The following is a 21,143-nucleotide window of genomic DNA, read 5'->3' as shown; positions in this document are numbered from 1 at the left end:
ACATTGAGAGGTTTACAAAAATGTCAAATGAGGTAACTTTCTCACTAAATGCATTTGTTTGGAAACCATATTTCATTTAAAAAGTTATTTATATTAATATGTAATTTGTTTATTATTTTGAAATGCATTATTATACATATATTCATTTTAAATTTCTCAGTTTCAATTTCTAAGGCAGCAATTACCAACAGATACAACCCACATCAATAAAAGCTCTTGAGGGTCTCAATTTTTAAGAGCATAAGGGGTTCTTGAGATCAAACAGTTGTGAACAACTTTTCTAGAGCAACTTTAGCATGTGAGCAGCAGAAGCCATATGCAAGAACATACAAAGCTGCCTGAGTGCCAAAAGAGAAATATGAGAAAGATGTCTGTCAGAAGAATGCAAACATAAATGGTAGTACACTCTCTCAAAATCAGCATACAATTCAGTGCAAACTAACTCCAACTCCACAAAACAGCTTGGATCAGTCCTAGAGCTTGGGGTTGAGGCAGAAGAGAGCATAAGGAGAATCAACAGCTGTGTTATACGTCTGCATACTGTGTTCACTCGTGGCTTATAATGTCTCATAATTTACAAAGGAATATATGCAACATACCAAATATATGAACAATGTTTCAAATACAGAGGTAAATGGACAGAGGAACTCTAATGTTAGTAAAATGGATTTATTAAATCTCAAGCTGTACACCATATAGAATAGATTTTCAAGTTCCTGGGATTTTCAAAAATGGATGGTTTGTCAGATCACAGAGAAAACCTCATGGATCCCAAAATGTAGAAACAGTACAGACACTTGCATCTGGTCACATTGAAAGAAAATTGGAAATAACAGAACTAAAAAGAAATACACGGAATAACCTATCCACTTAGAAATTCTAAAACTCCTCCTTAACAATTATTAGGTTAAACTGGAAAAAAAATTATAATTAAAACTTAAAACAACTAAGAGGCACTGCTGTGCTGAGAGGAAAATTTATAGCCCTAAGCATTTTCATTACTAAACAAGAAAAATTAAAAGAAAGCATTTAAATAATCAATTCAAGTTTAAAAGTGTAAATGAAACCTATAAAAGTATAAATTAAGCCAGAAGAAAACACAAGGCTGGAGTTAAGAAAGAAAGAAACAAATGAATGAATTTGAAAACAGAAGGAAAGTATAATTGATAAATTAGATCAAGAGCTGGTTACTCAAAAATAAAATACTATCAGATATGATCCACTAATGCAATAATTAAACATGACTAAGTGAAATTCTCGAGAAGAAAATCTTTAACATGACAAAGTACACACCTGAATAAAACAGCAGTGAGTACTATCCTCAATGGTGACCGGACAAACATCCCATCTGAGGAGGAACAGGTGCCCCAACCACCCACGTGCGTTACCGACACTCTGAAAGAAGTGACCACTGCAGTTCAAGAAGAAATGAACCTCCTTCGAAAGCATCCGTTTGGAAAGCAATGAGGCAAAGGTTTTACTTGCAGATCGTATGATACTAGGCACAAAATCCCCAAGTGAACCAACTGTACAAAAATCAGTCGCTTTTTTTAAATGCCAAAAAAACAGGAAAAGGAAAAAAAAGCCAGTTGGAACAACGCGAGGCAGACACGGAGCCCGTTCAAGGGGCGCAGGAAGCCGGGGGATCCGGAAGGCGCCCCAGCAGGGCCCGGCGAGGCTGGCGCGGAGCGCACAAGGGACCGCAACGCACCTTGTCCTCGGACGGGCCAGAGAAGCGGCTCCCCGAATGCGGGCTCACACTCGGCGCCACGCCAGGCTGACCCGCAGCGGCCACGCTCCTCTTGCAGGGTAATCCCACCACCCAACTCGAAACTCTGGAAAGAAGACAGAAGGCAGAGGTCCAGCCGCAGGCGCGCAGGAGCCGCTGCCGGGAGCAGCAGGTGCGCGGGGCCTCCCGACGTCCAGGCCGCGCCCGGGTCGCCCCCAGGGAGCCGCGGCCACAGAGTCCGCGCCCGTGGCGCCCCCAGGGAGCCGTGTCCACAGAGGCTGCGCCTGGGACGTCCCCAGGGAACCGCGTCCACAGGGGCTGTGTCCACAGGGGTCGCGCCCGGCTCACCCCCCGGGGAACCGTGTCCACAGGGGCTGCGCCAGTGTCGCCCGACCTCCTTCGTGCTCGTCTCACCATGGTCCAGCGGGGCTTTCATGTGAGGGGTTAGCGCCTTCCTGGCATGGCCGCTGGCAGATGGGACTTCCTGGCCCCTCCTGACTTCACCGTGGACACCCGGGCCCTGTAGTGAGCTGGAGGGGCAGCTGGCTTTCCATTATGTAAGCCAAAGGCCAGCTCTCTAGTTGAAGGACAAGGGTCCCAGTCCCTGGGCTTGAAAGAGTGGGTGTCCTGGGGAAGGCCTAATACACAGCCTGTGGTCAAGTGACAGGCAGCCATGGGGGTGGGGGGAGGAGGGATGGGGGTGGTCAGCTGATCCGAAAGCAGAAAGTGGTGGATGCCAGGGCAGGGCCAGCAGCTGAGTCTGGAATGTTCTAAGGCTGGGCTTTGGCCTGCACCAGTAGCAGTCTGGAATCCACCCCCAGGCTTTGAGTTCAGGGAAGCAGGTGGACCTTCAAAGCTGAGAAAGGTTGACCTTGTACCTGGGAGGAAGTGTGGAGGCCTGGCTGGAGGCAGAGCTGCTGCAAGGGGCAACCCACTGTCTGGTGACTCCCAGGCTCGGCTCCCTGCCTGCCCTTTGGCTAAGACCTGTCCTCCTCCCTCTGGCGGCCTTTACCCCACAGCTCCTTACCCCTCCCCTGGGAGGATCGGTCCTTAGTGTGAAAACTGGAGCAGGGTTGCCACATGTCATGCTACAGCCCATCTGGGGCCCCGAAACCTGCTGGACCTCTCTCCTCCCCCTCCCCCTTCTAGTCCACCTAAACCCGCCCTCCTGTTTGGTGTGTGGATCAGTTGGTGCAGCAGAAGCTTTGCCAAGTGATCTGATTTTGAAATGCAGGCTAGCGTAGCACCACCAAAAACAGCATGTTCAGATTGGAGAAAATAGATGGGAACTCAGGCAGGGAGGGGCACAGTTGAGCTTGAGGGATCTCGGCTGGAAAAGGCTGAGCGCTCTCAGGGTCACTCCCAGAGTCCCTCTTGAAACCCACAGGGCCCAGCCAGGCAGAACAGTAGAGGGACCCCTAGTACACACACTTCTTAGTCTTGACTTATAGCCAAGTCCCTGGGCTGGGGGGTGGGTGTGCCGTGTTATAAAGCCCCAGGCCCTGTGCGGCCTGCTCTCTGGGAACAACAGGTAGAAATTATGGTCGGAGCAGCAGGTGGGGGGTGGGGTGGGGGGCGGGCAGCAGGAGGAGTGAGACCCTGGCTAGAGAAAAGCAGAAACCATCGGGTGGAGGGCCCACCTCGATGCTCTGGTCAGACTTGGAGCTGACATCCAGGTTTCCTGGGAACCAGGTCACCTGGGGGCCTTAGACCACCAGTCAGGAGGCCCCACTGCATGACCTCGCTTAGGCCCCTCACCATATCTGAGTCTCAGTTTCCCCTTCTCTCTGGGGATGGGGATGGAGTAGAACCTCTGGAGCCCCTTCCAGCCTGGCAAGCTGGGATTCCTTACATCTCTCTGTCCCAGCTAAGGGAAAGAGAGAGGCCTGGTCCCAGGGGCCTGGGATGGCTGACAGGTGACAGGTGGCCTCCTACAGTGGGACCTTGTGTGTGAGGATGCCTGGAGGGGGCCACTGGAGCAGATGAGCCACCTCCTGGGCTAGCTGCTGGGCTGTGTCCTCCTGGGGGCCATCTGTGACCGGTGAGATGGGGCCCCCCACAGCCCAGCCCAGGCCCCTTGGGGGAAGAAGCAACACTTCTGGACTCTGAGGTGTCCTCTGTGTCCCTCGGCACCCTGCAGGTTTGGCCACCTGTGGCCCCCCTGTGGGGTCCCTGGTGCTGGCCATGGTCCTGGGCACCAGCGCAGCACTGGCTGCCAGCTTCCCCACGCTGCTAGCCCTGTGGCTGCTGCTGGGGTCTGCCCTGGCAGGCACCTTCCTCGCGCTCTACGTGGCTCATGAGTACCAGGGGGGGATCTGGGGGCACCTCTGGGAGTGGCCCTACCTAGTCGAATGGGTTCTCAGGTCCCCCACCTCAGGAGGGGGTGCCAGGTAGCTAACTGCTCTGCAAGCCCTGGGGTTCATGGGCAGCCCCTGGTGTGGGGGCCTCAGCTCAGTCTGTCGGTGTCCACCCCAGGCCTGGAGCTCTGTGACCCCGTATATCACTTGGCCTTCTCCATGGGCATGGGCATCTTCTCTCTGGCAGGCATGCTACTGCTGCCCGGGCTGGAGGCGCTTGCCCAGGACTGGTGCATCCTGCAGGGGCTGAGTGCCCAGGGGACTGGGCTCCTGCTGCTCTTTTGGGGGTGAGTGTCAGGAGTGGGACCAAGGCCACCGTGTAGCAGGGACAGGTCATAGAAAGCCCAGGCTAGGTGTCCTGCTCTCCGGGTCTGGGGAGCGGCTGATCTCTGCCCCTGTGGGAGCAGGAGGTGCAGCTTGGGTGCTGCGAGCCACCCTCACCCCCTTCGCAGTCTCCCAGCCCTGTTCCCTGAGTCCCCCTGCTGGCTGCTGGCCATGGGGCAGCTGGCCAGAGCCGGGAAGATCCTGTGGCACTTTGCAGAGGCCAGCGGTGCGGACCCGGAGGCCAGTGCCTCGCCGGAAGGGAGCTCCCTGACAGCAGGTGGAGTACCCCCTGGGGAGGGGCACCCAGGTACCTGAGGAGGCAGGAGGGGCACGGGCCAGGCCGGCTCAGAGAGGCGCCTGACCTCTGCCCCCGCCCCTCACGTCCCCCGTGGCTACAGAGCTGGTCCTGCCATCTGCAGAGAACCCCTAGCCCCAGCCCCACCCTGTCCTTGCGCTCCTGCACAGCCACGTCACCTGGCGGAACAAGTTTATCCTGGGATTCTGTTCATAAGGAGGGGAAAGGGGGCAGCGGTGGAGTTGGGGGCGAAGGTTTGGTCCCTGAGCTCTGGGGTCTGCTGGGCCCCCAGCACAGCCCTCCCTCTCAGGTTGATTGGCCGGGGTATCATGCCCTGCTTCCTGGGCGCTCTGGCCCCACGAGAGCTATCCATCTACCTGCCCTACTTCCTGGATGCTGGCCTGGAGGCAGTGACCACAGTGCTCCTGCTCCTGACAGCAGATCCCTGGGGACGCCAGCCGGTCCTGCTGCTGACCACCATTGTGGTCCCATTGTGAGCCCCGGCTGGCGGCCCAGGGGAGGTGACTGGGTGGCCGTCATTCCTTTTATCCCAACTATCTAGCGTGTTGTGTGCTTGGGGAAACTGAGGCCCAAAGAAGGCTGCTACTTGACAGGGATAAATATCAGGATGCGGACCAGACAGGGCAAAGGGTGGGGGCAGGAGCCACCACAGGTGGGGGTGGGCTGCAGTTGCCCCACCGTGCGGAGGCCAGAACAGGGTGCAGTGGGGGGCGCGGTGGGAGAGCCCTGCTGTGTGACGGGACCCTTCAAAGGTCAGGAAGCTGGAGAAGGCTGACCACGGGTGGGAGGGAGCCGGGCCTGAGCCGGTGCCTGTGCCCTCCACCTCCAGACCTGCCCGGCTGGGCCCTGCTGCGGCCCACTGCGCTGGGTCTCGTGGCCTCCCAGGCCCTGTCCACGCTCAGCTGCCTCTACGTGGCGGAGCTCCCGCCCACGGTGACCTGGTGAGCACCCCGGCATGGGGAGCCCCCAGGCAGGGGAGAGGCCGGGAGGACACCCCCAGGCTTATGCACTCCTCCCAGCCCTCCTCCTGGGTGGGGGGTGGGGACCTGCTCAAAGAGGGCCCCGGTGCGATGTAGGCCGAGTGGGGGAAGAGACGGGAAAGCCTCACAGGCGTAGCAGTCGAGGGACAAGTTGGCGCCATTTTCCTCGCTACAGAGCAAAGCCCTTCCCAGGGCGGGGAGCAGTCCTTGCCCAAACCCCTCATTTATTCCTAATTTCTGGGCGCCTTGATCTCTAAGGGCTGGCCGCGCCCCGGGGCGGGTCACCGGGGGTTGACGCAGGCGGGCGTCCGTTTGTCCGTCTGTCAGCAGGGGCGCGGGCCTGGGCCTGGTGCTGGCCGCGGGCTTCCTGGGCCAGGTGGCCGCGCCCCTCTCCGCCGTCCACGGCTGCCGCGGCTTCTTCCTGCGCCACGTGCTGTTCGCCGCCTCCGCGCTGCTCGCGCTCGTCTTCATCCCGCTGCTGCCTGAGAGCCGCAGGCGCCCGCTGCCCCCGCGCTTGCCCGACGCCGAGCGCCTCCAACGCGGTCCGCTCTTCCCCAGCCGCCCGCGCCCCCAGGCCCACCAGCCCCTGCTGCCGCCCCCCAGCCCCCGCGCGGCCGCCTGCGACCCTCGGCAGAACTACTCCGGCCTGGCGGAGCTCCCGCACCAGGAAGGGGTGCCCAGCTGAGCATGCCGGCGCCCCAGCCTGGGAGGGCCCCCACTGGGTGCCCGTGTCCCCGCAGTCAGGGTGGCACCCTGGGGACAGCGCAGGGCGGGCGGGGTCTCTCCTCCCAGCCACGCTGTTCATGTAAGGGGAAAAAAGTGGTTCTGCAAGGGCTCTCCCTGCTCCTTCCTCCGCCGTGGCCACAGCCCCCCACCCCGCCACGCTGAGCCCCCCACGCTCCCCAGGCTCACGACCTGACTTTGGCGCTGATCCCCGAGTTGGGGCACCTTGGGATGGTGTGAGGCTGGGAGCTCCCCTCCAGGCTGACCCCTGGAAGCCCCGCTTGGGGGCATTGTGGCGCTGGAGGCCAGGGTCCACCTCGTAGAGACTATCAGGTTTTTTCTTCAAATTCCGCAAAAAGGACGGGTCGTCCTTTCAGAGGCAGACGGGGGCTGCGAGAGTGGTGAGGCAAAGGGGACAGTGGGGGACTGTGCCCCCAGCGGGGCAGCTGCGAGTGGGACTGCTTGGCCCTGGAGGTGCTGCAATCCCACCCTGGCTGCTCTATGCCCACATTTCTGGTTCTGACACTGGGACCTGATCCACCTGCCCCAGCCAGGATCCCCCATGGTCACATGTGCCCCTGGTTCGGGGGGACGGTGCTCCTGGCTCTTTGGCTTTGGGCAGGGGGGTTCAGGTGCACACAGGAGGCAGCCTCCTGCCTCCCCGGCCTGGGAAGACTGTGGCCAGTGGCTGTCCCCTGGCCTGTCACGAATGGGCATACATGTATACCAGCCGAGTGACGTGGGGACCCCAGTCCAGAAGGTAGTCGCAACCCTGGTCTTCGTCACCCAGGCTGGACAGGATGGAGCGCAGCATCCCCACCACAGAGCCGTCCCCTTCATAGTTATAGATGAGGGCTGTGTCGTAGGAGGGGACGCTGGGGTCACCATCTGCAGCCTCTAGGCCCTACAGAGAGGCCCCAGAGAGCTCAGGCCCTGGCTGGCCCTGCACCATCTTCCCACACTGCAGCCACTCAGGCCAGGTGGCAGGGCCCTTTCTCCAAGTCAGCCAGGGGCATGGGCACTGCCCGATGGGGCATCAAGAGGTGGCTGGGGCACAGGGTACTGCACCACTGTCAGGAGTGCCTGCTAGGGACTCAGATTCACTTGGGCAGCTCTTCTTCCTCCCCAGCCCCTTGGTGCCTCACCATGAGACGGGGCTGAGCTCAGCCCCATGCCCACTCCAGCCAGAAAACCTGCCCCCACCCCACCCCTGCATCTCCCCAGCCTCCTGGCTGGTCCCAGAGCCTGCAACCCTGCTTGCCCCTCACAGGGACAGGAGGCCCGTGGGTGGCCCCTGCCCCCAGCATTTGGTTTCCCACATTGTTCAGGACATCTCCCGGCCAGGGGTGGGGAGTCAGCCTCGTGGTGCCCAGAGGAGCCACCCAGATGCCGGGCTCCTGCTGACAGCGAGTGAGGACCTCAAAACAGCCCTGGGAGCTTGGGTGGCACCCAGCACCAGCATGGCACGGCCACCCATGTGTATCTACTCCTTGATGGGCCTCCAAGGTAGAGGTGGGAGTCTACGGCTGATTCCGGGTCCCAGACCAGGCCTGCCCTGGGTGTCTAGCTGCCCATGCCACACCCAACTGTGACAATCCGTCCCCTCTGTCAGTGTCGGGCAGAGGGCAGCCCTGCCCTGCTCTCCCCCACGGGGCTGCTCCCCCTCCAGTCTGGCTGGCTGCTGCTCTGGAACCCTCACATCCTCGGAGGCCACCCAAGGCCACACTCTGCCCTGCCTCTGTGTCCCCCCTTCCCTTCTGACCGACAGGGTGTGGGCTCTTGTTTCCTGGCCAGGCACACAGAGAACTCTCAGAAGCATGTGTCAGTGTGTATGCATGTGTGAGTGTGCATGTCGATATTTGAGTGCACTGTGAGTGTGTGTGCACATGGCTCCCAGGAGCACCTACCTCACAGATGAAGTCGGTGATGTTGATGGGGCTGCTAGGCAGCCCTCGGGGTGGCTGGGGGGGGGGTCTGTGGCTGAACGGGGCGTCACAGCACAGGATTGGCCGCCCCAGAGGGACACCCGGGGCCCTCAGCCCTGTTGGGTGGTGCAGCTGGTTTGTCATAGGTGTCCTACGGGGAGCAAGGGGAGCAAACCCTGGGCCACAGGGGGAGGTGCCCATGCTGAATCTCTGGGAAGCCCGAATGGGCTCCAGGAAAGGACTGGCCTGGGGCTCCTGGCCAGCTCGAGGCAGCCCTTCCTCAGGCTCAGCACCCATGCCACCCTGTCCCTCACCTGATCTTCCTTCACGTCCCCCAGGTCGTGATAGTCCAGGACGTTGTCCCGTGGGTCGTCGTCCAGTGGCCTGTGCAGAAGGGTCTTGTCCAGAGGCTGCCGGGGGAACCTCCCAAGGAGGGCAGCCAGGAGAAGGAGCACTGGGCAGGGAAGAGGCAGGAGGCTGGGGCCGGCGGGAGGGGGAGGGGGCGGTGCCTGAAGGAGAGGGGCAGGGTGGGGCCCACGCAGCAGCAGGGCGGCGCTGGCCCGCTCGAGGAGCTGCGCCCGGAGGCTGAGACCGGCAGGATGGCGGGGCCGGGAGGGGAGGCGGTGGAGCTGTCGGGGGCGGGGCGGGGCTCAGTGCAGTGAGCAGGGCCGGGAGGCTGAGGCCGGTGGGAGGGCGGGGCAGGGAGGGGGCGGGGCGGGGCTCACGCAGCAGCAGGGCGGTGCTGGCCAGCCCAGCGACCAGGGCCCGGAGGCTGAGGCCGGCGGGAGGGCGAGGCAGGGCTCATGCAGCAGCAGGGTGGCGCCGGCCAGCGCAAGGAGCAGGGCCCCGAGGCTGAGGCCGGCTCCCGCGGCCTGGCGCGCAGTGTTGGCGGGCAGGCAGGCGCCGTCCTGGGCGCAGCGGCACAGGGTCACGTTCAGGGACTGCTCGCGCTGCCGGAGCGCGTGTCCTGAGTCCCGGAGCAGCAAGCTGAGGCGGAGCAGCCCCTTGGCGACCCAGAGCCGCGACCGCAGCCGCGCATGGCTCGCTGCGGGGGGGGGGGGGCGCTGTCAGCGGATGGCGGGCCCGCGGATCCCGGGCTTCACCGTTAACCTGAGTGATGCTCCAGTTGCGGGCGAGCTCGGGGACCCCGGGGCTCAGCTGGAAGTGGAAGAGGGCCACGTGCGGGGTAGGTCCTCGTCCGTGGCCCCGAGCAGGAAGCCGGGGCCCCGGTTGGGGTCGCCGCACAGGCTGCCGGCCAGCGGGCTCAGCACGGGTGCGTGGTCGTTCACCTCCTGGATCTGGATGGACAGGGTGCCGGTGGCCGTGCGCAGCGGGGGTCTGCGGGCGGGGGCACTGGCTGGGCTCGGCGTGCCCCCACCCTGAGGGGGTGTCCCAGCGGCGCCCCACCCGCGCGGCCACTCACCGTCGTCGCTGGCCAGGATGATGGCCCGGTACCAGCCGCTCTTGAGGAAGGGCAAGGCAGGGCTGAGCACCGGCCGGGTCTGGATCCGGCCCGTGGCTCCATCCACCTGCAGCCAGTCCTCAGGGTCATAGTCCTTGGGGTAGCTGGGGGCGGGTGGGGTGGCTCTGAGTCTTCCCCACCCCGGGGTCTTCTGCACCTCCCCAGGCTGGCCCCCTCGGCCCTCAGCTGGCGCTGGTACCCCTGGGGAGGTGGGGGTGGGGGGTGGGGGGCAGCCAGGACCCCCAGGTGGGTGCCCACACAGCTCAGGCAGTCTGGCTGATGGGAACTGACTGGCCAAGGGGGCCCCTGTGGACGGAGCCCGTCCTGCTCAGGGACTCCAGGGCACTCCACATGCCCCCCACCGCCCAAGCACCTGGGCCCCAGGCCTGGCCGGGAAGGAGGGGTGAAGCCATCTGCACCCCCCACTGCCTCACCCCAACAAATGCAGATGCCCCAACCTGAGCCTCTGTAGGTGTTGGGTATCAGAGTCTCGGGCAGAGAAGATGGCCACGTGGGTCCCCGGGGCCGCCCCCTCAGCCAGGCTGGTCCGAAGTGCGTTCTCCAGGAAGTGGGGGGCCTCGTTGGCATCCTGCACCTGCACGCTGATAACGGCCTGGCCCCACCTGACTTTCAGGGTGGCCACATGCAGCGGGGCCTCGTTCTGCACTGCCACGCAGAGCTGGTGGAGCGCACAGCTCTCATGGTCCAGGGGCTGTGGGAGGAGCAGGGCTGATGGCGTCTGCCTGGCACGCGGGCACCCACCCTATCCCGGGGCAGGCCCGAGATGGCCAAGGCCCAAGGCAACAGCTTCCGGACTTGTGCTGAGAGCCCTGCACTCTCTCCTTCCCTTTCTAACCTTGAAAAATAAAAAGTGTGCACAAAGGTAAAAATAATAGGCCAGGTAGCCACCACCCCAACCAAGTTTGCTGGGTGCCGCGAGATCAGCTCCGTGGGTGGGCGGCTGCACAGGTGCGCTGAGGCTCTGAGCAGTCACCACCTCGCAGGTAGAGCCCAGCCTGCACCCCAGCCGTGCCTGCCCCCTGCCATCGCGAGGCCCATTCCCCACAGAAAATCCCTTTATGTGTGTGCACTTATGTGTCCATGTGTGTCTGCGCATGTGTGTGTACACACACCCACATAGCCACCCCTGGCTGTGCCTCGGGCCGAGCCCTGCTTGCAGAGGTGCGCCGCATGGCCCACCTATGTTGATTCTGCCTGACACACACGCAGAACGGTGGGGGGAGCAGGTCCTGGGGCTGCACCTTCTCCCCCCTCCTGAGGACACACCCAGAATCTGTACCCGAGTCCTTTCCTCGCGTCAGTGCTGGCAACTCAGAAATGGGGGTCCCTGCCGCCCCCTGCCCTCCACACCACACATGATGGGGTGCCCCCTACCTTTGCCACAGACAGGATGCCCATGTTGGTCCCGGGATCTGTGTGGATGGTGAAGCGGCCGTCGGGGTCACCCTCCAGGATGGAGAAGTTGGCCACGCAGTTGGGGGAGCCTGGCAGGTCCACACGCTGCACCTCGAGCCAACGTCCATGCCACTCACAGCCTCCACTGCCTCCAAGAAAAACTGAGGAAAGTGTCCTGGTTACCTGCAGGATTACAGAGTGGGGGCCTCCCACAGCCTGGGTGCCAGGGATCACTCACCTCGATCTGGACCCCCTTCTCCCAGCTCCCCTCTGCACCCCCACGCTGCGGGGAAAGATGCCCTAACTGCTTCCTCACCTTCTCCACGCCCCCGGGAAGCCCCGTGAGCCTCTGTGTATGCAGATGCTGGGGAGCTCCCTACTCCCGGGAGGCAGGGCACCCAACCCCACAGCAGGGGCCTGGGGAAAACCAGCCCCTCCTCCCAGCCCCCGGGGCTCCCAGGCACCCCTCCAGTCTCTCAACTTTGGCCCCACACTGGGACTCTGTGCCTCCCACGGGGCAGCCCTGGGGGGGTCACCTCGTCCCTGGTGAACTCAGGAACGTGGTCATTGATGTCGTCGAAGGTGATGAGGGCACAGGCCATGGCAGTGAGGCTGTACCCAAACATGTCGGCCACCTGCAGGGTCAGGTTGTCCACGGTGACCACCTGGGGGATGGGCGGTGGCATAAGAGGGTGCTGGGGGCCCTTCAGGATGGGGGGGTCAGTCCCTCCAGGGCAGTCCTACAAGCATCCTGAGGCCCCCAAGTCTGAGCGTCCTGCCCTGTGTCCAGGCAGGGGCCAGGCAATGACACACTGTCAGCTGCTGATTCGGAGCCCAGGGCCCATGCTGGGTAGAATCATGGACATGGTCCATGGGCCGGGACAGGCCAGCACTGACACACTAGTCCCTGCCCCTGGGGACCATGATTTTGTGGCAGGGGCCAAAAGAAATGGACAAGGCCCACACAGACAGCAAGTGACCAGACAGAGCTCCATGCTGGGCAGCTGTGGGTAAACTGAGGCTGGGCCGGGTCTCAGGAGGGTTTCCCAAGAGGAATCTTCAGGCAGCAGGAGCAGTAGGTGTCCCAATAGGAGGTAGAGATGCACAAAAGACAGACAGACAGACGGGCAGACAGAAATTAGTCACTCCAGAGTGTGCCACGCAGGAAGGGAGGGGCCCTGTCATGTGCTCAGCAGGCGGATGGGAAGACACACTCCCCTAGGACTTGGGTTCTTCTCCTGGTCACTGTCCCCACTGAAGGCAGTACATGGCCAGACCAGACTCTGACTGGGCTGGGCATGAGTCCACAGCCAGCGGCCGGGCATTTGCAGCATCTTGGGGGGTGAGGGGGGACAGTGTCCCTCCAAAAGACAGGTCTGCGTCCTCACCCCAGGTGCCATGGGGGTGGCCTTGTTTGGAAAGAGGGTCTTTGCAGACGTCATCCAGTTAAGACGAGGCTGAACTGGGGCTGGGGGCCCTGGGGGGGACTCTGGACAGAGGCACACACGGGAGAGGTGCCTGGTGGGCCACGTCCACAGGCGGGCAGACTGCGTGGCTGGTTGTGGGGGGCTCACCTCGCGGTCCAGCCCCACTTGCACGGTGCGGATCTCGCCTGTGAGCTCATCGATGCTGAAGAGCTTGGGGTCCCCCTGTGCCACGACGGAGTACCGCAGTGCCGCGTTGTCCATTTCGGGGCTGTCAGCGTCCATGGCCTCGGCCTGGGTCACGAAGGTGCCTGAGAAGAGCAGAGGGTGCGTGGGGGCAGGAGGTGCCGGGGCCAAGCTCAGGGGGTCTTGGGGCCTGGGGGCCCATACTGCTGGCAGTGGTCGGCTCTGGGTGCCGGGTGCAGCCCTGGCCTCCGGGCACTTCTCCCCAAGCTGCGCAGGCCTTGGCCTGGCTTGGGCCACGTGGGTGAGGCTGGTGTCTCCTTCTACCTGCGTGGCCCCAAGCCCTTCACAAAGGGGTCCTCTGGGAGATGGCCGAGGGGCTGAGAAGAGCAGGCCCCCAGGCCCCCAGCTTCCACCCCAGCTGCATGGCATGTGCCACCTGAGACCCGGGCAGCTCCAGGTCAGCTCGCAGGAGAGGGGGCTGCAGCCAAGCCCCCTGCAGCTGTCCTCACCTGAGGCACAGGGCCGCCACCACACCCCACCCACCTGCCTGAGATGTGAGACACTAAACCAGCAAGGGGGCAGGAAGCACACAGCTGGGGGCACAGGGTGCTCCTCCTGCACAGCAGCCTCTTTGCCCGGGATGCGGGGGTGGGGGTGCTGGGGGCACGGGGGTGGGGTGGGGGCCAGCCTCAATCACGCGCGAGAGAAGCAGCCCCACCAGCGCCAGCTGGACGGACCCGTGCACACAGGCGCTGCCGGCAGGGTCCCGGGGTAGGGGCCGCTGGGGTGAAGGCCGAGCTGGAGCATGGGGTGGGGACCCCTGAGCCACGCAGCCCCCAGCCAGGGGCCCTGGGCCAGGCGCTCCCACCTGGGCTGGCAGCCCACGCCAGTCGGGCAGACACGGTTCCCCGCGGCCATGCCACTGCTCGGCCAGAGAAGAGAAGCAAGCTGGGGACAGAGGGACACGGAGCATAGTCGCAACAGCCCGAGGCCCGCCAGTCAACAGAACCCCTGCCGGGGGAACTGGGACAAGGGAGGGAACGGGGGCAGGGCCAGGGATTGGGGGACAGGACGGGAAAACAGACCAGATTAAAGGAGGCAGAAGAGGCCGTAAGCTGCAGGCAGTGCACGAGGCAGCACCGCTTTTGCTAAAAATAGGTTCTGCAGAGGACGGCAGATGGGAGGGTTAGGGTTAGGGTTGGGTTAGGGTTGGGGTTGGGGTTGGGGTTAGGGTTAAAGGTGGGGGTTGGGTTGGGGTTGGGGTTAGGGTTAGGGTTAGGGGCGCGCCACAGGAGCAGCAGTCCTAAAAGCCACAGGCTTGGCAGGTCCCAGGTCTCGGCCCCTTCAGGGATGAGGCGGGACCTGGGATGGGACCCGGGCTCCCCACGCAGCCCACCTTGAAGCAGTTATCTTCTGGCAGTCCAGCATGGTGTTGAGGAAGACCTTCCCAGAGAACTTGTCCATGGAGAAGGTGCCCCGGGGCTCCTCATCCACACCCGGGCCCTGGATGCTGTAGATGATGCTGCCCAGCTGCTGCTTGTCAGACTTGATCTGCGTGGGGAGACAGGCAAGGGGAGGGTTGGGAGCCCCTCCGTGCTGAGGGCAGGGGAGATGCAGGCACCCTGGGCCTAGGGGTAGGGACGCTTCAAACCCCAATCCAGAGTGGTGCTGGCACAGGGGGGTCCTGAAGTCTGCCCCAGGACACAGCCTGGGCGGACATGGGCCCTTGTCTCTAGGGCCTCACCCGAATCTGTGGGTCCACAGGGAAGTGTGTGCGGGGGTGGGGAGAGTGTGCATGGGGGAGCGTGTGCACGGGGAGGGGGAGTGTGTGCACAGGGGAGGGTGTGCACAGGGGAGGGTGTATGCAGGGAGAGCATGCGCACAGGGAGGAGGGAGCATGTACGGAGGGGGAGTGTGTCACAGGAGCGTGCCCACGGGGGAACACCCTTGGGGCAGAGGGAGTGCAGGGGCGCGTGGCCCTGGTTGTGGGGAGGTCTGAGCCCTGCTTTCAGCCCAGAACAAGAAAGCCCTGGAGGAAACGGGGGAGCTGGGCCCAGGGTTCCCAGAAGACATTTGGGAACAGGAGTGGGGGTGGGGTGGGGGTGGACAGAGCCTCCATGCAGACCTTTGAGGGACGAAGAGGACACCTCAGCTCCTGCCCTGCACGTCCCGCCCTGTGCCCCCCGCCCCTCACCTGCACCAGGGTGTAAGGGATGCGCTTGTAGTTTTCAGACATGCTGATGGTGGGGATGACCCAGGCTCTCCGCACATGCCCGGGCACCCGGTGCCGGGGGTACAGGGTGCTGGGACCCCCGGGGACTCCTCGAGACAGGCCCAGGCCCTGCAACAAGAAACCAGAGCACGGTCGCACCTGGCTGGCGCTGGGCGGGGGGCACCAGTTCCACTCACCTCTGCCACAGCCCCAGAAGCCCCTCCAGCCGCCCCTCTCAGGGATCCCAGTCCGGGGCTGCCCCAGGCGCTGACTGTGCTTTCCGGGGTTCAGGATTGGGGTTCTGAGCCCTTGGTGCCCAAGTCCAGTTTGTGTGTCTAGGGGCGCAGGGCTCGGCCAGGAGGGGCAGTGGGGAGTTTCGGGGTGGCTGCGCAGCACAGAGGTGGCCGAGCAGGTCTGGGAGTCACAGATGAGTGGGCGCCACTGCTGCACCCTGCCAAGGGGGGCCCACAGTGGTGAAGAGGCCAGGCCCCCGACATTCCCCTGCCAGCTCCCAGCACGCTGGCCCACCAGGGACCCCACAAGGTGGGGGGGTGTGGGGGTGTCCGTGGGCCCTTCAGAGGGATGGAGCAGCAGCAGGGACTGCGCACACCTGGGGCCTGCGGGGCAGACCCAGCAGCTTCCCTGGTTCTGTGTGTGGGGTGGGGGCAGCAACAGTCCTGCAAGCAGGAGCCTCGACCTGGGGGAGGCAGTCAGCACCCAGGCCTTCACTGGGCACGTACAGGCCCGTGCCCCCCCTGTGGGCACCCCTCCCCATGAACCCCTCCCCACAGGCCCTCTCCCCATGGGGCCCCTCCCGCCTGTGCCTTTTTCCTCGAGCTGTGGATGGCCGTGGGATTCTCACCCCAACACTTCAATTCCAGGAAATGGGGCCCCTTGGGGTGCACTCCCTCCCTCTCTGGACCCCGGGCCCTGCTGCCTGGGCCGGCCAGCAGTGCAGAGGGACGGAGGGAGGACGGCCGAGATGGGGCTGCTGCGCCCCGTTCTGTTCCAGAGCCGGGGAGACCTGGGACCCAGAGCGCGGTGGGCAGGTGGAGAGACGCCCGGGGTGGGGTGGGGGGGCAGCCCCTGCGGCTGCTTCAAGGCACTCCCCCCAACTGCTCCCCAACCGCGCATGGCTCTCTGCTGGGACCAGGAACGCCCCCCTCCCGTGGGGAGACGGAGACCCCCAGGGACCGCCAGGCAAGGCAGTGGTGGCACGGGCACCGGCCCCCCAAAACACCCTGATTTCCTGGGACTGTCCTGAGCTCCCCTCCGTCCCGGGTGCACGGTCTATGAAGTCGCAGGAACCCCAGACGCGCGCCCCTGGGGGAGTAGGAGGCAGGCGCCCGCGGGCCCCTGGGACAGGCCGCCACCAGCCTGGCGGGGGGGTTGGTGGCCTGCGTGGTGGCTTGAGCTGCCCGAGGACACGCTGCCCACCAGCCAGCACTGCCCCGGGCTCCGGGGCCGCCCACCGCCCAGCACCCGCAGCAGCTCCGGGGCCGTGAAAGGTGCGATCGCGGTGGGGGGGTCAGGTCCCCGCGTGGGTCTGGCGCAAGGCCGCCCGCTCGCCTTCTTGGTTCTGCCCCGTGAGCCCCCACGCCCTGGACACTGCACGGCCCACACAGCGGCTCAGCCTCTGCCCTCAGGAGGCACAGAGATGTAGGGTCTTCCCAGGGCCCCCCAAGCATGTGAGGCTGCCCGGGCTGGGACCCTGTGCAGAACCGCCCACTCAGATAGGGGGGTCAGGGCTGGGGGCCGGGTGGGCTGGGGACGAGAGATGGGGCTAGGGGCCTGGCTCCCTGTGGGACCCCCAGGCTTGCCCACCTCCCTGCCCCACACCCCAAGCCCGAGTCAGGAGGGTTGGGGTCCACAGAGAAGGCGGCCCTTCCGAATCCTTGGCCCCTCCCCTGCAGGTCAGCAGGAAGCCGGGAGCACAGGGCAGCCCCAGGCCCCTCCCCCTGCTGATGTTCCCGAGGGTGGGGGGCTCCAATCTGGGGGGCGGTGATAGCCCTGACCCTGAACTCCAACCCCGTTGGCCTTTCTGCCCAGCTGTATCCACCCAGTCAGGAATCAGACTCCCTTCTTCCCAGTGGCAAGCAGGCGGGGCATGGCTGGGGTCGTGGGTGGCAGGTGGGAGCTGGGGGCCCGCTGGCCCTGCTCAGGCTGGGCTCAGACAAGCGTACCCCTCTGAGCCTTGGGCTCCCCTTTGGAAAGATGGGCCCCAGGGAGCAGAGTGCAGGGGGTGCTGGGAGGAGGCAGAGCCGGACCTGTGGGGCCACATCCAGGGGCGCCCCGGGAGGGCAGGGCTGGAGGGCTGGGGGTCCGGGGACCGGGGGATGAGAGGTGGCCTCACGTGTCTCTGCCTCACCTGCAACCCTCGTCTCCCCACTGCCTGGTCCCAGGATGCGGCCCAGCCCCTGGAGAATGGGTTCGTCTTGTCCTCTGCTGCGCCCCCAGGCTGGCCCCCAGCAGGGCCTCGTGCATCTGCTGATGAGGGGACGGTGGCAGTCACTGCCTCTGTGGCAGCTGATGTGCTCGCTTGGCTGGCAGGATCCCAGGCACTGGGCAGGTGATGGCCCTGAGCTCCCCAGGCCCGCACTTCCACAGGAAGCCTCCTGCCCAGTGACAGATGGCCGTGCAGCCTTTGGGCCCACCTCAGGCAGGGCAGGGGCTCCTTGCCAAGGCACCAGCTGCCTCCAGGCCAGGGGCGGCCCTGCTGCCAAGCGGGACTCACCAGCCCAGGCAGGAGCCAAGCAGCAGGGCTGGTGTGGCACGGGGATGCCTTCCTGCTCAGGCCTCACTACCCCTCTCACCCCTTCCCCTCCCTCCACCCTCCCCATCCCACATTCCCCACGCTCCCCCTCCCCCCCTTCTCTCCATCTCCCCATCCCCGCTCCCCCACTCCCTGGCAAGGTTCAGAGAGGCTGGGCTGCTGGCGAAAGGCCACACAGCCGGAACGTGGCAGCCAGACCTGCAAGGGATCACCCAGAGCCCTGCGGGGCCCGAGGACCCTCCAAATCCCCAGGCTCAGGGGAGTGGACCCTGGCTCTGCAGAGCCCATGTGGTCAAGCCCTTGTCCCCGTCCAGGTACTGCCAAGCCTGGCCCCTCCGACCCAAGCAGAGCCGCTGGCCATCTCCCTGGCGCCCAGCAGGCCCCCCAGACTTGCGGCTTTTGGCTTCAGCAGCTTCTCTACCCCACAGTGGGTGGAAGGCGGGCCCGCAGCCACCTTGGGGGGCAGGGACACCCCCCCATGACAAAACCACATCCATGGACCTTCGGCTCCCTGGACAGAACGGACAGCAGACCCGCTGCCCTCGAGCCCATGCTGTGGCCCTGCCCCTAGCCAAGGACCCTGAAGGAATGGTCTTGAAGCTTTAGGAGGGTCCTGGGCTGCGAAGTCCCAAGCCCTGTGCCCAGCACCCCAGGGACTTCTGAGACCACCTCCCTCAGGTCTTCCTACCTGCCAGGCTTGAGGGGTGCCTCATAAGCACCCTGATTCCCAGAAGAGGAGGCCAAGGCTAGGATGGCTGCTAGCAAGGGCTGTGAATGCTCAAGCCACAAGCCTGTGGCCAGGCTTCCTTCCGGCACTTTCCCGGCCCCTGGCACCATGGCTTCCATGCTCAGGGCCTGGTCAGGGTCGCCCCGGGTGCCCTCCGCGCTGTGCTGAAGCACAAACCCACTGGCCCTAGGAGCCCCCACTTCTCCACCTCGCCCTGCTGCCGGCTCTCAGGAGGTCCTGGGGACCTGTGTTCAGCTCAAGGAATCTCATGCCTGGTCCTGACTGAGAAGCCCTGGGTGGAGGTGCTGCCCCATGGGGCTGAGACTGAGCCAGGTGGGGGCAGGAGATGCCCAGCCTGGGCCCCTCTAGCTTCTGAGGCAGAGCCCCTCCCCCGGGCTGGAATCCAGCCCTCAGTTTCCTGGATAGCCCAGCAGGTGGCGAGAGTGCCAGGAAAGGACCCAGCTGTCGGCCTGGCCCCAGGGGCCACCCTGTCCCGCTACCACAGGCTTTCAGGCTGCCGAGAGGGCAGAGGCCAGACAGGCCAGGGGTGGAGAGAGGTGGGGGCTCAGCAGTTCCCCCATCCTTGCTGGGAGACACATGTCTTCCCACGGGTGGGAGTGAGCTCTGTGTGCCCCCAGCCCCACCCAGGGCCCCAATCTACACTGGACAGAGCACAGGCCCAAGGGCCACTCCACTCTGCTGCCTGGGTGACCCTCCAACTGGCAGGCAGTCCCTCCTGCTGGCCCTGGGGGGTGTGCTGTGTCCTGGGGGCCCAGGACTGGACATGGTGTTTCCTTTCCCCTCCCCCCACGGACACACTGCCTCTGTCACACAAAGTGTGGGGCCACTACCCCCGCACCTTCTTGTGGGTCCCAGGTGTGGGCCAGCCTACCGGGGACACAGGGTGGTGAGCTCACCCGCTGGTAGCCCCCTGAGGGTCAGACAGGCCAGGGGAGGCGGGTCCAGGGCCCAGGTGCCCAAGCGAGGGCGGGGGCCCCACGTCCAGGCCATCCCAGGCCAACCAGCTTGAAAGCTGAGCGGGTGGGGGAGGGGCCGGTTCCTGTTGCACACACTTGGCAGACCCAGGAGACCCCTCCCAGTGGAGCTAATGGGAGCCCCATGTGCTCCCCACACTCCTGGGGACCTGCCTCCAGCTGTCTGGGGAGGGGGCGCATTTTGCAGTAGCCCTGGGAGAGGGGGAAGGAAGGAAAAGTTCAGAGGTGTCAAACTCCCCTTCCTCCAGAAAAGTCCACTTGGGGTCCCATGGAAAGGCAGTGCCAACCCCCAAAGAGAAGGAGGCTTTCACATTGCACGGGTGCAGTTGATGGGGAAGTGCTGTGCTAAGAACAAGCGGGGGGGGCAGCACTGGGGGCTCAGCATCTTCCAAAGGGGATCCCAATGTGTGTGGGCAGCGGATGGGGTGTCCAGGCCCTGCAGAGGGGCGGGCCCCCAGGCAGAGGGCGGGAGCAGTGGCAGCCATGGACAGTCAGGGGCAGGCGGCTGTCTCTGCAGGGCCGGCTGGCCAGGCACCAGGACGGTGGCCAGAGGGTGAGATCCAAGCCTGCCTGCCTGGCCCCTTGGGAAGTCCTGGGGGTGCTGCCTGATCCGCACCCGGCGCAGCCTCGCGGGCACCTGCCCGCCCTATGCGCCCACGCGCTGCCAGGGAGGAGGCGTCCGATTGGCAGCTCTGAACCCACAGATGCTCCAACCACGGTCGGCCCCGGCCCCCTGAAGGCAGTGGGTCCCTAAGACCCACCCACAGTGCGGACCGGGGGCTCTGAAGGCCTGCCCGCACCCCAGAGAGAGCCGAGTACAAGGGGTCGAGGGCGGAGATCTGTGGAACCCAGGCCCCACCCTGCCCCCTGCAGCTGTTGCTGAGCTCTACGCGGACACAAAGGCATGGCCAGCTGTCCTGGCCGGAGACGATGTGGGGGCACGCAGGGTGCGGGGGTAGGGGTGGGCCTGGGTGTTCAGGGGAACCCCTGCTGTCCCGGCATGGGGGTGATGGGGTGGAGGGTTTGGACACTCCCAGGCCTGGCCCTCCTGGGGGACACCCTGCTGCATCCCTGCTAAAGTGGGAGCCTGGGGGGCTCCAGCTGGGCCCTCCGTTCTGGGTGATCCCATCAAAGTCCCTCCATCTCCCTCCTCCCCACACCTGGGACTCAGCTGGGCATGGAGCAGCCTCCTGGGGGCACACTACCCCAACCCCAGCAGCCCAGCAGCCCACCCGGGGCCCCTCAGCTTGCAGGACCCCTGAAAGGCAGTGGGCGAAGCCTGGGGCGCCCCACGTTATGGCTCGGGGAGCAGGCTCTCCCCAAGGGGTGCAAGGCCTTACCTGGGCCAGCAGCCCGAGAGCGAGGAGCGCGGCGTCCATGGGCAACTGTCCGGGCTCAGTGGACAAGGGCGCCTCCCGGTCGCGACCCGAAAGGCGGCCTCAGCACAAGTGTGGCGGGGCGGGACTGGGAGGCAGCACGTGTGCGGGTGGGCGGGGCCGGGAGGCAGCACGTGGGCGGGTGGGTGGGGCAGAGGCTGAGTGACAGCACGGCATGCAGGGCTTTTGGAGTCAGACGGTGGGCAGAGGCTCAGGCA

General features: G+C 64.1%; 2 protein-coding genes across 2 annotated transcripts; one reads left to right on the top strand and one right to left on the bottom strand.

Moving 5' to 3' along the window:
- Positions 1-2,144: 2,144 nt before the first annotated feature.
- LOC143651339 (putative solute carrier family 22 member 31) lies at positions 2,145-6,391 on the top strand. The gene is given in 10 exon segments (XM_077122291.1): positions 2,145-2,165; positions 3,667-3,770; positions 3,870-3,882; positions 3,884-4,025; positions 4,205-4,373; positions 4,539-4,717; positions 5,003-5,198; positions 5,396-5,478; positions 5,556-5,667; positions 6,037-6,391. Coding segments are annotated over 10 exon segments (1,374 nt in total).
- Positions 6,392-6,614: 223 nt separating this feature from the next.
- Positions 6,615-20,928, bottom strand: LOC143651338 (cadherin-15-like). The gene is given in 21 exon segments (XM_077122290.1): positions 6,615-6,654; positions 6,696-6,799; positions 6,919-7,041; positions 7,157-7,333; positions 8,337-8,493; positions 8,495-8,505; positions 8,669-8,810; positions 9,162-9,399; positions 9,458-9,541; positions 9,544-9,711; positions 9,778-9,920; positions 10,275-10,528; positions 11,212-11,348; positions 11,351-11,393; positions 11,769-11,897; positions 12,807-13,166; positions 13,386-13,499; positions 13,590-13,764; positions 14,239-14,393; positions 15,037-15,183; positions 20,890-20,928. Coding segments are annotated over 21 exon segments (2,940 nt in total).
- Positions 20,929-21,143: the final 215 nt, after the last annotated feature.

Source organism: Tamandua tetradactyla, chromosome 12 (genome assembly GCF_023851605.1).
Source record: "Tamandua tetradactyla isolate mTamTet1 chromosome 12, mTamTet1.pri, whole genome shotgun sequence".
Classification (NCBI taxonomy): domain Eukaryota; kingdom Metazoa; phylum Chordata; class Mammalia; order Pilosa; family Myrmecophagidae; genus Tamandua; species Tamandua tetradactyla.
The sequence above is the reverse complement of the archived record's forward strand: the minus strand, read 5'-3'. Positions and strand labels throughout refer to the sequence as shown.